This window comes from Diadema antillarum, unplaced genomic scaffold, assembly GCF_040938485.1.
Source record: "Diadema antillarum isolate AM-2024a unplaced genomic scaffold, OU_Dant_1.0 scf00000037, whole genome shotgun sequence".
In the NCBI taxonomy this organism is placed as follows: Eukaryota; Metazoa; Echinodermata; class Echinoidea; order Diadematoida; family Diadematidae; genus Diadema; species Diadema antillarum.
In genome coordinates this window covers 1,069,532-1,087,202 of record NW_027270926.1, presented here as the reverse complement: position 1 = coordinate 1,087,202, position 17,671 = coordinate 1,069,532, and the positions used below count along the sequence as shown (strand labels likewise).

The window sequence follows — 17,671 nt, the reverse complement described above, 5'->3', positions numbered from 1 at the left end:
TCAACTTGAAATTGAGGTAGTAATTCAAAGAATCCAACAAATTCATAACACAAAACTTCTCTATATTTTAACGACTGTATGAGGATTTGCCCTAAAGCTTCATGGCAGATGCTTGATTTTGCCTAAATGACTTTTATCTACAAGTAGCCACTATTATTATTATTATTATTATTATTATTATTATTATCATCTGACATCACAGATTTCAAGTTCCCGATTTTATTTATAGTGACAAAGCGTTCAAATTAAATACGACATATGTGATTCCTGGGTTCAAAAGTCTTCCAAAATGACTTCAGTCTGAAGTAAGAATGGGGGCCAAAACTTCTGGTCGTGCAACCTAGGGCCTTATAACAAGTGCAGAGCCAAGCCTACATGTACTTTATACGCATGAACACACATACACACAGGCAAAGAGCACTGGTCCGATTGTTAGAATCATTCCTGGAAAAGGGGGGACATGGCATGACATGCAGAAGCTTCATGCAGGGAGCATGAGCATGCATGAGAGGAAATCTATAGACAAACAATCAGAAAAAATAATAAATTAATAAATGTAAGAAAAAATGGTAGGACAGTTGACGAAAAGCTAATGATGTCTTGTCAACAGCAATCTATCTCAACACCACATTACAACAAAATGATTTCTATACACAGTTTAAATCTACAAGTATCACATAAAATATTAGTTCTAGAATCATGTTGAGAGGCTGTAACCAAATTTGTGTCAATGATTAACGCTAAGTTTTAAAATGACTGATGAGTTTACAATCAAAGATAAATCATTTTATCGGCAGACATCTAAAACTTCTTTCCAAAAGGAGTTGGCAATCAATGGTAAGATGCATCAAGACCTGATGTATTATTTCTATTATTGTTTAAGAATCATTTGAACCACATATATCCATCAAGCACATGTCCATTAAGATATGTTAGAAGAATAACTTCACATTTTGTGAGTTACCTAAGTAAAACTTTTATGAGGCAAGATGAGGCATCATGCTAGAATGACATTGGACAGTTTAGTATAAGGGGAAAAATCCTTCCACATCGTACAAAAACTGGAGAAGAGACCTTCACACTTTGTGTGGAAATATCTTTATGTTCTTGGGGAAATTTAGGAAATTTTGTTTTCAGCAGCTGCACTAATTTTACTTTTCCTCCTTCTTCAAGGCATAACAAACCCATTCAAAAATAGAGTAGAATTATTACAGCTGATTGACGACTTGTTCTTCATTGACATTAATAAACACTAATCATTCAGTGTGTGTGATAAGCCATGATAAGAATCATGGGCCATACATTCTCGGGTGGGATTTGAACCCCAAATCTCCTGATCATCACTGGCTATTGGGCGAAAGCTCAGTAGTCAAGTGGCTACAATGCCTGTCTAGCAATCAGGAGGTTGCTGGTTCAAATCCAACCTGAGTGTATAGCCCATCTCTTCCACCTCCCTGTTTTAACCATGGCTATTACTCTACACATTGCAAAATCAGTGTTTATTTACATGTACATCAAGTGAAGGGCAATTTGTCAATCAGTCCCAATAAAACAACTTGATGCTGGAATAACTAATTTGAGTAGAATTATTTTTGCTCATCACACTGTTAATCTGGAATCTATTACAAAACATTAATTTCAGTGCAAAAGTGCAAAATCAGCTACACAGCATATTGTCACACTGTTATCTAAATCAAAATGATATAGTAATGACTTAATGCATGAGATGTTAATACATTGGAGAGCAAAATGGGCACAACCACATATACAAGTACATGTGAATGTTATACAAACGTGTTAATTGTACGAACGGTACACTGAAAAGGATTGGTTTACATATAGTTAATTTCCATACGGCATCAAGCGAGTGTTTAATATATGGACTGCGACCAATAAACACTGGGGAATAAACAGTACAGCTGTTCTCTTTGACTTGAAGTGTGCACTGAAAGCTTTGACAAGCTCATTGTAGCCCTAATGATGATTCTTCTAACTAAATAATTCTCTATCATATAACTGTCTTCTTTTTGTATATGTCCTTCGACTTTAAAAAAAAAGTTGTAAAGCCAACAATGTGTAGCTAATCCTCAAAGGATGAGCTTGTACAGCTGCCTGGCGATAATTCACTTTTAATTGAAGTTTGTTGATTATTTCAATGTACTGAAATATGCACATGAGATAAGTGAAAACTCGCACAAACACACACAAAAATGTCAAAAATGTTGTGACCGCTGTGGTCTGCCATGCTGACCAAAGTTCAGTTTCAAATAAATTCTCTGGGTCAAGTATCTGCAATATAATCTGCCTTCCTGATTCTTCCTAGTGGTTCTGCACATGAAATGCCACTTTCACTGCACTGATGACAGAATAAACTTGGAGACATAGTCCATCGTCACTCAATTCTCAGTTGACTGTGGGATGATTGACTTTTGAATGGGTTCAATGCCAATGCCTGGAATATACCCAGTATGCCTGGTGCCATTTCCAATTCAATAAATCCGGGATTAAAGCCAACTGTGATTGTCAAGGAGAAATGTGGAGGAAACACATGTCTGTCCAAACTGGATGACCTGAGATCTGAGATAATTGTACAAGTTACTGGTTTTAGAGTACCCATCACTTTACATCCAAGAGCCTGCTATATGTTTAGGTGGTGAAATATGTTTCTTGAGTCCATTTTCAAAATCCTCTTTCTTTTTTTTTTCCAATCAAACAGATGTAATAATATTTCCCTTGACTCTCTCCACATTATCTTGAAGCAAACTCTCCCAGAAAAAAAAAAGTCCACATAAGAAAACAAAACGGAAAAAAAAAGAGGAAAAAACTTTAGCACTATCATACTACAAAAAACAATAACTTCCATTGCATATTCCAGGAGCTATTGCACCACCTACAACCAAACTGCTCAAAAGACGTAAAGAGACACCAACTTGTGCATGGCGTAGTGCAGCAAGCAGCCCAGGTGTTGACTCAACCCTGACCAAATTTTCCACACACAATTCTGACTGCCCTTGTCCTGTTTGAGGAATGAAATTTCTTCCTTTTTTTTCAGGTTTTAGCCTTTGGCAAAGTCGATACACTTACTTCTTATACCTTACAAAGCATCCAGTATATAGTTTCAATATGATTAAAAAAGAAAAGAAAAAAAAAATCACGCTAACAATCCATTACCTGAACAAACATTAAAAGTGATAAAGTAAATGATGCAACACTCATGGACCATAGGCACCTGCATAATGCACCACCCATTACCATATTCACTGGTCTACACATACACCGTATCAGTGTCATTAACAGTGCTGCCAATATTTATGTGATGTGCGTGACAGAACACGCTGCATGCAACCTGCAAAATTTGTCTACAGTTTCAAAGTCTTTGACGTGTAATTGTCAATAAATATTATACATCTGCAAGCTTCTTCATATGTCAGACAAGTTTCTGCAGTTTAACGTCTTAATTAATGGATTTCACATACATCTGACACCGACAGGCCACTTTTGCATAGTACTGCTGAGCCAAAAAGTACATAACATGTTCCATGTTTTCTTCCTAGAACATGTTCATACCTTGAAATATAGCTTGTCATAGTGTCAAATATAAGGGAAATAAAAGGTTTTCTTTAAAAAAAAAAAGACATTCTGATATATTTCCAGGTCTAAACCAGCAAACAGGCAACCACCACCAAAATGCACTATCAATAAACCTGGAAGAATGAAACAATAAACAAAGAAATGTTCAAATGTCACTGATGTTGTTGATTGACTCTTTTTCGCAGATGCATAATGCAAGGAGAATGAAATGGAATACATACTTGGTCTCCATTTGGTCTCTTCAAAGAGATATTGATTACAAACAGGAATTGAAAAGAGAAATTAAAGAGATACACAGAGGAAGTGAACCACTCTACTCAAAGACTTCATTAATCAACGGTACAGTAGCTCAGTAACAGACTTTCTAATTCTCTTAAATGTTATATCTATGTTGAGAAGTATTATATTCAGTGCTCTAGAAAATAATATATGGAAATTGTTACTAGAAGGAAACTCTACAAAAATAAATGAGACATTTTTCTGCGGTGTCATAGAAACATTACAACTAATCTGTGTGATAGAGCTATATCACTATGAAACAACTACCATTAGAATTATACCGAAAAACCACACTACACGAAGAATAATCGTTTTGTTTCTCTTCTATTACGGTAGCAATTCTGGTACACCAAGTAGAGGTTAATTCAGAAGCACCAAAGGTTATGAACAGCAAAATGAGCTATAGTAGAAGCATATTAGGTCTGTTATGGTTAGTGAAATAATGTACCACATATTGTTCAATATAACTATGTATGTATTTGATACACAGTCAGATTGTACAAACCTCCCTTCCACTCATTTGGACAGACATCATCCCTGCAGTGCTGTATTATGACAAAAAACAACTGACACACAAATGCAGATCAACACACACACACGCACGCACGCACGCACGCACGCACGCACGCACACACACACACACACACACACACACACACACACAGACAAACAGAGCAAGAATGGAAAGAAAACTCTTGCAGTCATCAATCTTTCCGCTTACCTTCATTGATGGACTAGTCAGGGTCGACGAACGTCTGAGTCTACTGCCTTCCGTGTCTGTATGACAAGATATAACAAGCACAACATTACTTTGCACATTTAGAAGAAGGTATATACAGTTGTAGTAAAGGGCAGTGCGGTGAACTCAATGTACACGTGATAAGTATGGTCATATGATAAGTGCATGATATTATTCACCCTGCTCTTTGAAATCAAGTGGAAATGGGGTACAAAAATAAACCTTCTGACATCCCCTCAATACTTCTTTGTGCACACCTCCCATTTACAATCAAAACAACAAATACTTAAAAACTACACTGACGCAATACAGTCGTGACGCAGCAGTAGGTCCCATTAACAAAGCATGTTGTCTAGATGTCAGCATTTCACAAAGTATTTCAAAGTTCTAAAACAATACTTTAAAAGGTTCAGTCATGCTTCTAACAACTGAAGACCTCATTTCCATGGCAGTGAAATAGGTATGCACGTCTACTAGGTTGGGGAAACTGACTCCAACAACTTATTACGGCAGTAGTCTTTTCACACATCCAAGTGCTTAGAAAGCTGACACTTACCATCATGTAACCCTAAACTGTTTGTTGAATTCCCTCGCATGAGAATTTTGTTGTCCTTGAGTAGTCTCCTGCAAAACAAATAAACAAATCGATGGAAAGTGCATGAAAATACCACTCAACACACACTAAAAGAATTCAGCAATTCCTATGAGCAAGTTTAATACCAAAGTTTACTATAAAACATTGTCTTTAGTTTTTATTTTTTAAATTGTTTATGCAATTACTGTCCATACCTATATACTGCAAGATTTGGTGGAAAAGCCATGACTTCACAAAATACTAACTTGGCAAATAGCATTTACAAGTGGCATTACTAAACAGAGAAACTCTACTCTGTTATGAGTCTATGGGACAAAGCATTGTGAGTGCGAATATTTCTGTCACAGAGAATGAATGTGGTATGTTTCATCATACTGCAAACATGAGCCATAATTTATTTCTTATCTTTTGGACATGGACATATGAGATACAAATGTCAATGGCCTCATAGACAAAATAGTCATCAAACTGGCTTTTGTTAATATACAGTACATGTACGTGAATACTTGAAGACACTGACAAAGCTAGAAAAGCATACATATTTGATGAGTACAACCTGTATATGCCATGTCTTTGCATTATGAAATTAATGTCACGCTCATTGTTTGTTTCATACACCTATCAATGCAAGCCAGATGTACCAAGCACAGATGGTCAAGTATAGTACATTGTAGCAACACATCGTCTGTAGGTCAAATCAGCTGGATCAAGCCCTTTTCTAACACTTACTTGGCCTCCGCCAGCTCTGCTCTCTCCCTGTCTAGCAGCCTCTTGATGTTCTCTACGTGGCTCACCATGATTTCTGCTGCTCTGCTCAATCTCTCTTCCTAATGAGGGGAGATGGTACAGGTGAGACAGCGTGAACACACATTGAAATATAACACAACATTCACAAAGTATACATTAAATAATTGAAAAAAAAAATAATGTAGGGATTACTTATAATTAAAAACCCATGCTGGTTCCTTGCTTTTCATTTTGTCCATTATCATACCGATGTGATTGTACAAAGAGTCAGAGCAAAATGTGTATTCATACTATACATAACACAAAATCCATGTAAACAGCACATCATCACAGTAATATCACAATGTGTCTTAGTTTGCCAAGCATAATGTATGTGTCCTACATCCTTGTCAATGCAATGCTTTTAGTACATCACAGATGGTATCAAAAAAGACAGATTTGAAGTTTCATACGCCCATTTGGCAAAATCAACTCATACAAGGTATAAATAGCATAGTTTACATCACCACCACTCTTGTAACAGTGGTTGCCACTGCATAAGTATACAACAAATGTATGTGTCCTACTATCTACTCCTCTGATTGTTAATGACAATACTGTATGTGTATCATGCCACACTTTCAAATTGAATATTTTTATTTCTCTCCTTATGTCTGACCTGCTGGACTGCACCGTAACCCTCCGCTTTGCTGGCAAGCTTGACAAAGGCATACTGCATGACATCGATGTGCTGCTTCAGCTTGTTGATGTCCGTCCGTGCTATCTCATCTTCTGCGCACCTTCTCTCCAGTGACTGCCAAAGGAATAGCATGCGTGATGACAAAGACGGAAAACGTAACCAAGGCAATGCATTGGATTAGAAATTTGTGAATGCAATTATGTATAAATACAAGTGATGCATGTGTATCGCATATTATACACAATTTACGTGTAACATGTGAAAGTATTGTGTTTGTCCAAAGTCTCTAGTTCACTGTGAAGAATAAATCCAAATATGATACAAATTTTTTGCATTATGGAATTTCACGAATATAGTGCAACATTAAACTAGTGCGAAAATATATGGGTGCAGATATTTTTGCCCGTTACACTATGTAATAATATTTCATATCTTTAATTCCAAAGAATCAAAAACATTAAAAAAAAAAATTACCCGGATGAGCGTGAAAAATTACTCACGCAAAAATTTCCACTTTTAAAGTGACAGACAAATCCTTCCATTATTTAATTTCAGTTCAAGACCTTTCAATAACCTGGATGTCATCATTTTCAGTGAATTCATGTGCCATGCATTTACAGTATTTGATAACATTCCCCTACAGAATTTCTGAAACCTTTGACAAATAGTATTATTCAGTGGATGTTAAAAAAGGTGTACACTTAACTGATATCAGGTCCTGCCTACTCAATATCAGTCTTCAGCCATCAGCAAAATGAACATATTCAATGGATACCCAGTACGGGTTTGAACCCAAGGACCACACCTTCCCTGGGGACCCCAACCTTCTCACCTGCACGACGGTGGTGTGTTCCCGCATCTCCTCCTGCAGGTTCTGCTCCACCACGTTCCTCTGATGCTGCTGCAGCTTGAACCGGTGCTCCAGCGTCATCCGGTCGGTCTTGAAGGCAAACGTCAGCGAGTTGTACTTCTCCTCCACTTCCTGCTCCGTTAGTGATGTGTTGGGACTGCAAAGAGAGGAGGGATCACAGTTAAGAATCGAAGACCTGCTTGAAGAGCTTTGACAAGGAGTTGGTAAATTGAGGGAAGCCATAACTGCTTGGTTTAGTCAATTACATTGTAAATTGCACATACAGTGCACATTTTAAGGCACAGGGTATCATGAAATGATCACGTAAACCAGAAACATTTGAGGTGTATGAAATTTTTATGAATTGGATTCGACAGTCTCTTTCGCGGCATGAAACTTTCAAGAACTGCCATTGGCATTCAATGCATTGTGTAGACAAAAACTTTCTTGTGCATTCGACTTTAGCAAATCGCGGCACCTTGTGAAATTCATGAAAATTTCTAGTGTTACAGTTAAAATGGGCCCCATTTCAATAAAGCTATAATAGCAACTCTTGCTGCAATGGCAAGTGCCATGGTAATGACAAGAATCCTGCTGCCTGAACTGGCTATTGCTACAGGAAGATGCCACTCGAGCAAAAGTTGCTATTCTAACATCTTTTATTTCAAGTTTCAGAGGAAACATCCCTTAAACCAATTACTTGGCAGAGAGCAAGTTCACGCAAGGTCACCTGGGGTCATCTAAACTAGAGTTGGTAATGTGGAATGAGTCAAAATGACACTTTTCTTTCCTCATCTGCACGCAATACTGTATCAGCGCTTCCTGAAATCCTTTTCAATGACGCTAACCTTCACACATATTGTATTATACCTCCCTTTCACGTAATTTCAGTAAAACCAGGAAATACATACATGTATGTACCTACTGTATGAGGATACAATGATAGTTCTACACATCACACAAGCCTGCTGGTGGTTTCACAACATTTGATGTGGTTCTGCAGTGACATGACTGATTTATAGAGGTAGAATCCACTTTGAACTTTGAGCACACTTTTATTTATAACACATTACCTACAGGCAAAGTAGAATAAAGACAGAGAAAGTACAAAAAAACAACAACAACAAACAAACCAAAAACGAGAACATATTTTTCCCTTCCACTCCTTGTTCTATTAATGTTGATAATGGAGTTTCATGGGCACCCAAAAGGTCAAAATCTGTTTTAGCCAACCAATATGTACTTAGAGAGAATTTGCAATATTTACTCCATGGATATCAACATTTGCTGAATTTGGCAAACATAGAAATGAAAAAGAAATATGCAAGGTGGATTACGCTTAAAGAGCAAGATTTCAGAACCTATGCTTGTTACCACAGTACAAAGTAACTTACATACTTTTTACATTGTAAATTTGTTTTCTTGTTAGGTGTCACACAGTCGGTATTGGTATTTGTATATACCATGCCATTAAAGCACATTTGGTACGCTACATAGAACGCATTGAAGGCATTCTTCATATGCTGAGGTCTCTTCATAGTGAAAAATCTGAAAAATGTCTCTTTTAATTTGTCCAAATTCAGAGAAAACAACTGTGAAAAGGACATACCCATAAAACAGAGCGTCATGGTGAAGACATATGAACACTTTCTGAAAGAATTAGCAATTTCATAGAAATCAGTGAAAAGGTTGTAGAAACATAATAGAGGTTGGAACCGAAACCCACACATCACAGTGAGGAAACAGATCTTTTGACATGAGAAATATGATACAGTTAGCTGATAATATCTTCTAATTTGTGCGATTGTGGGAAGTGGGTATGGGAAGTGGGGTGGGGTAGGGGGTAGAACACTGAACTCTATAGTGGAAGTGACGTTATGCGCAGTGCTTGAAGTTAGCGCTTTGCTCTAGTTGGCACTGCCATTTTAGGACTCCACCTTTAGGCCCCGCCCACTTTACTATATGCTACTGTTGTGTAGAGGGTACGCAGAAGAAGCGTGCATTCCTCAGTGGAAAGTCATGTTGGTGTAAATTATGGGGCGGCAAGTATCGCATGGGCTATTTCATTACGAAATGGTTCTTTAGTCAACAAAATGAACATGTCCTAACAAAACAACAAAACAACTGGTTTTGTGACAAAATGAACATTTCTTCAACGGAATGACTGATTTCAAAATGCTATTTTGTAGACAGAATTACTCATTTCGTAACGAAATAGCCAAGTGACACTTGGCATCTTATTGGTGCCCCATAGCAAAGTCCCAAAATGGCCGCCGGCTGCCAGCACTTCCGGTGACTTCAAAACTTGTACCCACAGTGCAACACGAGCGTAGTGGCTTTTCGGTGTAGAGTGTGCGCTAAGTGCACACAGCGCCCCTTCCACTTTATAGGGTTCAGTGGGCTAGAAGCCAGCTTGATACTTACTCTCCATCTCCTTTCTTCAGTCCCAGAGCCTTCAGCAAGGAGTCCGACAATATTGAGCTCTTCCTCTGCTTGTTCTCCCCCTCCCCTCCTTCCCACTTGACGGTCCCCTCCGGCTGGATGGAGCATTCCGCTGCCGAGTCCACGCTGCATACGTCCTTGCAACCCTCGCTCATCGCCTCTAGCGTTCCATTTGAGAGCAGGGGGGATGTTGGACCTGTGTCTTCGCAGGTTTCAAATTCTGTGTCTTCAGCCAGCTCTGGCATTGGCTGCTTGAAGGTGGGACGCTTAGTTTTCTTTTCCTTCATTGAAGACAAACAGAAATTAGGAAAGGGGAATGGACATTCTTAGAAAAACCCAGAAAACAACAAGACCTGAACATTCAAGTCTTCTACTTTACAAAATGAACTGTATCATTGTGAATTGACTTAATGCTGGACAAGCAAGAGAACAAAACAAAGCCAAGGAAATATTTCCATCTGATGATTTGCATAACTTTCAGATTTGTTTTTTTTTTTTGATATTGCATAGACGTAATTTGTATTCTTCAACACTGTATAAAGCAGGTCCTTCCATTAACAGCTTCTTGTAAAAGTATAACACAGATTTTAAACATTCATCTCTTAAAAATGGCACATGTCGGGTCAAAAATCTAAATCAATGAGTGTACACTTTTGAACAATGCTGAAGAAAAATCCCATCTAACTGGAGCTCAAATATCAAATGAAAGTCACAAACGGAGTTAGGTATTACCAAACAACGTGTCAACTTTGCTTGTCAACTTACCAATACTTGTCACTTCTGTCACAAAATTGTGTTTTGTTTATACAAAGCCTTGCGATGTCAGTTAGTTTGTTGCACTGGAAGAATATAATGGATCACTGCATTCGCAGCATCTCCCCCTACATAGAAACTGTCATTATTCAAATGAGCTCATTGCACGCTGCACTCACACTATTCAAAACATTTCCTTGGCGGATTTATCATGATTGCATTGATTTTGCATTAATATCATATCTCTCTTTGCAAAGGTCATTATATAGTCTTCTATGGCTGCATTCTCCAGATTGCCTTTGCTGTGAATTCATGTGGATGGCTGTTGTGGTTTGACAAGTGAGAGAGAGAGAGAGAGAGAGAGGGAGAGATGAAGGAAGCATGAGAAAAGAAAGCAACATTGTTTTTTTGATGACTAATCAACGAAACGTGTGGAGGTGGATACCCCCGAAGGAGAGGGGGGAGGGACAGTTCCTGCATTCCTAGTAGCCTTATCTTTGTGATAAGATTAGATATGGAAGGTCATTCACCTGAGATCTGCCTAGTTGCCATGACGATATATGATCTGTAGAATCGCAAGTGACTTTAGCATGCACATGTTTGAATATTTACTCGGGGTTGGTTTTCCAGTGGGGATAATGGAGGGAGAATTGTACCCTTCTATGAGAATGTCTTACCTGTCGTATCTTTGAGCTAGAAAGGCTTGATTTGGGAGGTCGGTCGCCTGTGATTGGTCCGATAGCCTTGATGATGTCAGCCTTGACGTCGATGTCGTCAGAGTCCTTCCTGCTAATTCCCTTCACCTCCTCGGGATCGGAGTCACCCTAAGACGAGAACAGGATGATGTAGATCTTATGCTCTGGTTCGCCTCAAAGCAGAGTCAGAGCAGACAGATATCTCTACAAGATATCCGTCTTGAGATAGACTCCTAATCAATATCCCAATCTATTTCACTCACTGCAGAAGCATCAAGCTTCTTTAAAGACAGTATGTGTTTTTTTTTTAATGACTGCTCTTTTATTTTCTGGTTTGTTTGTTTTTTTAATAAAAAATTGATTGCAGTGAAAGAATGGGTGTTATGAATTCAAAGGCTACAAGTTTTGTGTGACTGTAATTTCATTAATTCAAACTGAATGTTATGAAAATCCAGTGATGACAGTGCAAATAAAAAGTGTATATGTAGGAACACGACCTACAACTGTATGTTCTTCAATAAACCTTAAATATTCTGCAGTGCTGGAATCTGTGAATTTTGCACTCCATTCGACTTTTGCAGGAATAGTTATAAGCCAAACTGCAAAACTATAAACAAGTAAGGTTCACTGAGATAGACCCTGCACTGCAGGAAAAAAAGAAAAGAAAAAAGAATTGGTTGTGCAAAAGTTTCAACTTGCAACTATAATGAATGGCAGTACTAAAAATGGATGATTTCTCCTTCTTTTGGTATTACATACACTTGTATGTGGAAATACCAAAAAGACTACTTTGTATGCAAGCAGATCTAAGACTCTGGACATTTATGTATCAATATGTATGGGTGATGTAATCTCCTTACCTCGGCTCCTACTCTTTCTTCTTCTGCAATGGACTTGTGACTGACACCCTCTTTTGGTAGCTCTGGAGAAGACTCTGGACTTGATTCTTCCATACCATTCTCAACAGCAGCTAAAGAAAAAACAAAACAACAAACATTTCACTTGTGTATCAAAATTCACAACAAAAGAAAAAAGAAGATTGGCAGGTGTTCATGTTATATATGGTTGAATGCTTTGTTCGCACGATATCTAAGGGGGTATAACTCTCCCTAACTCATTCACTGTTCGGAGAAAATTCATCCAGCCCAAAGCTCCTGTCTGAAATACTCCTCAACACTTTATGATGCACATTTTTTCTTTCCTCAATAGGGTTAATATACTTCTCCATAGCCAGCCCAAATGGGTTTGTGGCATACATCTCACTACAACTTTGCCAGTCATGATATCCACACATGCACAATGAGAAGCATAATCTCACATGTCTCTGCAGTCAACCACTTTCAGCCAGAACATACCATGTACATGTAGTCCCACAAACATCAACACATCATTCCAGCCCACGCCTTGTTGGCTGAATGAACAAACTCTTCACAATGGATGCTACATGTATGTCCCTGTTTGATGTGTGAGTTCTTTTTTGGTTGGGACTGCCTAACACGGGCCTACTGTATGCAAACACGTATCCTTAACCCAAGGAAAGGAACAGGGTGAGTCGCAGAGCCCACCTTCCTTCTGCATGGGGGTGAACTTCCTCCCTCTCCGGTTGTTGAACTTCTCGCTGGCCTTCTTGGACTCCTCCAGGAGTTTGGCGTTCAGCTCCTGGTCAGCCAGCGTGATGGCCGAGATGTCAATGTCTGCTGTGGCCAGATCCACCGACTGGCCATTGCTCCCTATAGAGGGTGTTGAAGAAGTAGTGGTTTACCACCATAAGAATTGTTACAGACAATTGAAGGGAGGAGGAAAGAGAATATTACATAGCAGTTGGTTGTAGTCCTTTGCTATAATCATTCAGGTTCTATTCTTCTTTGACTTCTATGACAGCTTATCAAATGTGGACGTGGTCCTTGCAAATAGATGGTCCTGATTGACAGGTGGTCATGACATATGGCTTTGACTAGGATATCTCTATAGTTACGTTCAGACGGCAGGCCCTAACCTCGAGGTTAGGAAACCTCGAGGTTTCGCTCTTGCCCCCTAACTACGACGTGTGTCCACACGACGAATCTTAACCTCGAGGTTACGAAACTTCGAGGTTAAGCTTCTGCCCCCCGTAACTACGAGTGGGTCCTACTCGATGTTAAAACCACAAAACCGGAAGTTTCAGCCCACACTGCTAACAAGGCGTCTATTTATTCTTTAGTCGAACCCTGTCGGACTCGCTTACGGGTACTCTTTTTCTCTGTCATGGTATGCAGAGATAGCACTGCACTGATGACTTTATGCCTTTATGAAGATATTCGTCGAAAACATTTTTTTAGCGTCGGAGAAGAATATAGAATACAGTTTGATAACGAGTAAATGTTAATTCGACGTGTTCAGTTTCAGAGATCAAGCGCATGGGAAGAAAAGATGATGTTGTTGTGTCATGCGTCATAGGTTTTTCACGTGTGGTGTATTTGTGGTGTACGTTTGGGAGGTTGACCCGGAAGCAGAGGGAAATTGTGGGGGCCGGAGTTTACGGCGAGGTCACTCTTAACTTCGAGTTCGTTGTGTTTTGTGTCCACACGGTGCTTAACTACGGGTGGGGACCCCCCGCGGCTCGTGGTTAGAGCGCTAACCATAAGATTTCTCGTGGCTCGAAACTTCGAGCAAACCTCGAGGTTTGCTAACTACGAGTGCGTCTTCACGGTCCCTAACTACAAGCTCTAACCTCGAAGTTTCCTAACTTCGAGGTTAAGGGCTCCCGTCTGAACGTAACTTTTGACTGGGCATCTCTTTTGTGCATGGTTTGCAAAGTGCCAATGCAAAACAAAAACAAAACAAAACGAGGCAAAACTAAAACAAACACCAACACATTATGCCCTTCACAATTTTCACACACACACACACACACACACACAAAAAAAAAATACCACCACCACCCCCACAACAAAAACAGGAGTTCCAACTGAATAGGCTCTCCATGGAAGGCACAAATCTATACATATAATACGCGAAGTTGTTGTTGTTGTCGCGGCCTTATGTATTTCCTGTTTTATTCCGGCGTTGCTGGATTGTCTATCTCCTCCCGAGCCGTCGGCTCCGGGCAGCTGCGACCGGTGCCGTCGGCCGCAGGAGAGTATCCTGCATCGAATGGCGCGGGTTTCGTCCCCTCTCCGCCTCCGTGCCGACGTCGAGGACGAAAAAGAAAAATTAATTAGATAGATGCATAATGCATTTCTGTGCGTGACGAAAGAGCCGAGCGTTTTAATATTCACCAATCCTGCGCTGGACTCCTACTTTCTCGATAGTGCATCTTTTATCTTGCAGAGACAGTGGGATATAAAGATTATGGGTGCAGCGAAATCTCTGACATCTTTCGGCGGACACGCACGCACACACACAATGTACTCTCGGGTGGATACGGTATGCCAGTGTGTGGCCTGCGCCTGTGTATGTATTGACAATGGTTACATGAAACACTATCTGCCTGCGCGTGATATGGACTCTCATAATACTACAGTATAATACACGGCGCGGTCATACAAGGGCAATTACGTACAGTAACGTTCGCCATTTGCATTGGCGTGCCCTAATGAAAACAACGAATGCTGTTATTTTATTGTATTTTGCACAACTGCAGGATACTCTGCAGCTCAGGTACGTCATTTAGTTTACTCTCAAGTCGGTTATCATTGTACTCAGACTGTTTAGGACGGCTAAATATCCACTTAAATTTTGGCCTTGCCGATCGTACCCTTCCATACCACATTACACGCGCCGCTGTCCATTCGTTTACTGCCGTAGCTGCTGTAAACATGAATATTCATAAGATGATCAAGCGGACGTAGAGGAAACCCTCGCTTTGCCGACCACTTTTTTTTTTTAATTTCCAAGTGGAGATAAAATGGGTAGTTCTATGGTCCATCAAACCAAGTTTTGGTGATAAAAATAAAAAAGAGGGAGCAAATGAAGACAAAAATAATTTTCTTTCTCCCATAACGTGGGAAAAGAGTGAAAGAAAAAATACGAGGCCCTGAGATCCATGGATTCCAACAGGTGCCTACTTATTAAACCTAATGACTATAATATAATCTCCCCCTCCACTAATGGAGATTATAGTCGTAATGTAATAATAATAATAATAACAATAATATAATAATAATATAATAATAATAATAATGGTAATAACAAAATAATCATAATAATAATAATGGTGATATTCATAACAATAATAATAACAATAATGATGATACAATGTACCTGTGTCTGAAGCAGATAAACGGGTGGTTCTATGATCTATCAAACCAAGGTTTGATGATACAAAAAAAAAGAAAAAAGAGAGCAAATGAAGACGAAAATATTCTATTTCTCTCAGCACAATAGCAACAATAGTCCTGCTCAGCACAAGATTACGTATGTTACTGCAGTGAGGCAGTTTTGGACAGTTTGCGCAGGACTGTCTTCAGAAAGGCTTTTTATCAAGAGCAGAAAAATGGGGGAAACAGATTTTTACAATTCTTAACAAATTAACATTTCCGCCTCCCTATGTTGATCATCCCTATATTATGACTCTGCTCTCTCCTCTCCCCTAAATAATAATAATATTGTTAGTAATAATAAGAATGATAATAACAATAACAATAATACACTGAAATAATGATAATAAGAGAATAGGCCAATGCAAATGAATGGGGAGGGGTGCTATGATCCATAACTAAGAGTAGGCGGAAGAGACGCAATGTTTAAATCATGAAATATCAATGATAATGAAGCTATTTGAAATAAGTAACCTTGAGAGTAACCTTGACATGACGGACAAAAATATTCACTATCCTTGACCGATTAACTTTTTTCTTAATTCCCTTGAGTCATCCCCATGTCATTGAATTATATAAAATAATAATAAAACCGAATGACTATGATCTCCCCTCCCTCAAAATAATAATAATGATAATAATAATAATCATAATCAATGATTATAATGATAATAAAACAATAAACAGTATCAATGAGATAAACAGGCGGTTCTAGATCCATCAACCCAAGTTTTGATTATGAAAACAGAAATGAGGGAGCAAAAGAAGACGAAAACATTCTTTGTGTATTTCTTCTCTCATAACGTGGTTGAAGAAATATTAAAGAAAGAATACGAAGCCCTGAGACCCGTGGATTTCCACGGGTTTCTTATACTTATAAAGCCTAATGACTATGATCACAATAATAACGTAACAGTAGGGGCATGAAAATAATAATAAAATGATGATAACAATAATGATGATGTTTAGTCTGAAGCAGATAAACGGATGGTTCTATGATATATCAAGCCAAATTTTGGTGATTAAAAACAAAATGAGGGAGCAATTTAAGACGAAAATATTATATTTTTCTCTCATAGCGTGGGAAAAGAAATAGGAATTCAAAAAGAAATGCGATGCCTTGACCCTCGGGGGCCTGCATGGACGCAAGAGCAAGGAATATAATTAATATCAAAGTCATAGTGTCAATAGTATCTCCCCGTTCAGACGGGAAGAATCTGAGGGCAGAACTTTCGGAGAATCTTATAAGCGTTTTTTTGTGATTTTTCACTGAATGTTTGTTTGTTTGTTTGTTTGTTCTGCGAGGGCGAAAATGTGTGTGGGGGGATGGTGGTCATGGGTAGAAGAGAGCATAAGTGACGAAAGAATGAGAAAACTTTTCTTTTTATTTCATCGATAAGAATGTGCAAAATCGTATATATGAGAGAAAAAAATAAAACCCCTCAGACCCGTGGATTTCCACGGGTGCTGCTAGTCTACTATGATCTTGTATCATCAAAACTTCATGGGTGGGTCCAAAAAGGGTGTAGATTTGATACAATGGACATTCTTGTTCTGGTTGATCAGATTGGCAATACCGGTACCCATGTGACAAACCCAAATCAGAAGTATTTACAGGGATTAAGAAACCTCAAAGCAAAAATTTGAAAGACTTTCACAAATACTGTGGCATACAAACACTATTGTAAATTCCTGTTACTACCGCACACTGATTGTTCTCATTTGACTCCAGTGGGTTTTTTTTTTCTTTTTCTTTTTTTCCATCAAAGACAAATGGGTAGCTGTAAAGCAGGGGCTACAATCCTGAATGCAGTTTATCTTCTGACACCTACAGCTGAATCAGAGAAGGATTACCTTGGATGACGCTGGAGTAGCTCCTCTCCCCTCGCTCGAGGATCCTGCGCTGCCTCATGGGTGATTTCTCCAGGTGTAAGGCTGGGGATCTGTGAGGATTAGCAAAAATAATTCATGCAGACGATACATCTCCAGTACAAAATGTAGAT

The 17,671-nt window shown here is 38.9% G+C and overlaps 1 protein-coding gene across 1 annotated transcript in view; it reads right to left on the bottom strand.

The window, feature by feature from the left end:
• Nucleotides 1-17,647, bottom strand: part of LOC139709342 (uncharacterized) — a 36,212-nt gene extending 18,565 nt beyond the window's left edge. The window contains exons 1-10 of the mRNA XM_071621299.1: nucleotides 17,523-17,647; nucleotides 12,936-13,100; nucleotides 12,231-12,340; nucleotides 11,353-11,499; nucleotides 9,905-10,203; nucleotides 7,463-7,637; nucleotides 6,610-6,744; nucleotides 5,934-6,031; nucleotides 5,166-5,233; nucleotides 4,592-4,647 (exon numbers count right to left, since the gene is read on the bottom strand). Of these exons, the coding sequence (XP_071477400.1) occupies nucleotides 4,592-4,647; nucleotides 5,166-5,233; nucleotides 5,934-6,031; nucleotides 6,610-6,744; nucleotides 7,463-7,637; nucleotides 9,905-10,203; nucleotides 11,353-11,499; nucleotides 12,231-12,340; nucleotides 12,936-13,100; nucleotides 17,523-17,580 (1,311 nt within the window). The 5' untranslated portion in view covers nucleotides 17,581-17,647. The remainder of the gene's footprint in view (nucleotides 1-4,591; nucleotides 4,648-5,165; nucleotides 5,234-5,933; nucleotides 6,032-6,609; nucleotides 6,745-7,462; nucleotides 7,638-9,904; nucleotides 10,204-11,352; nucleotides 11,500-12,230; nucleotides 12,341-12,935; nucleotides 13,101-17,522) is intronic.
• Between the last annotated feature and the right edge of the window lie 24 nt (nucleotides 17,648-17,671).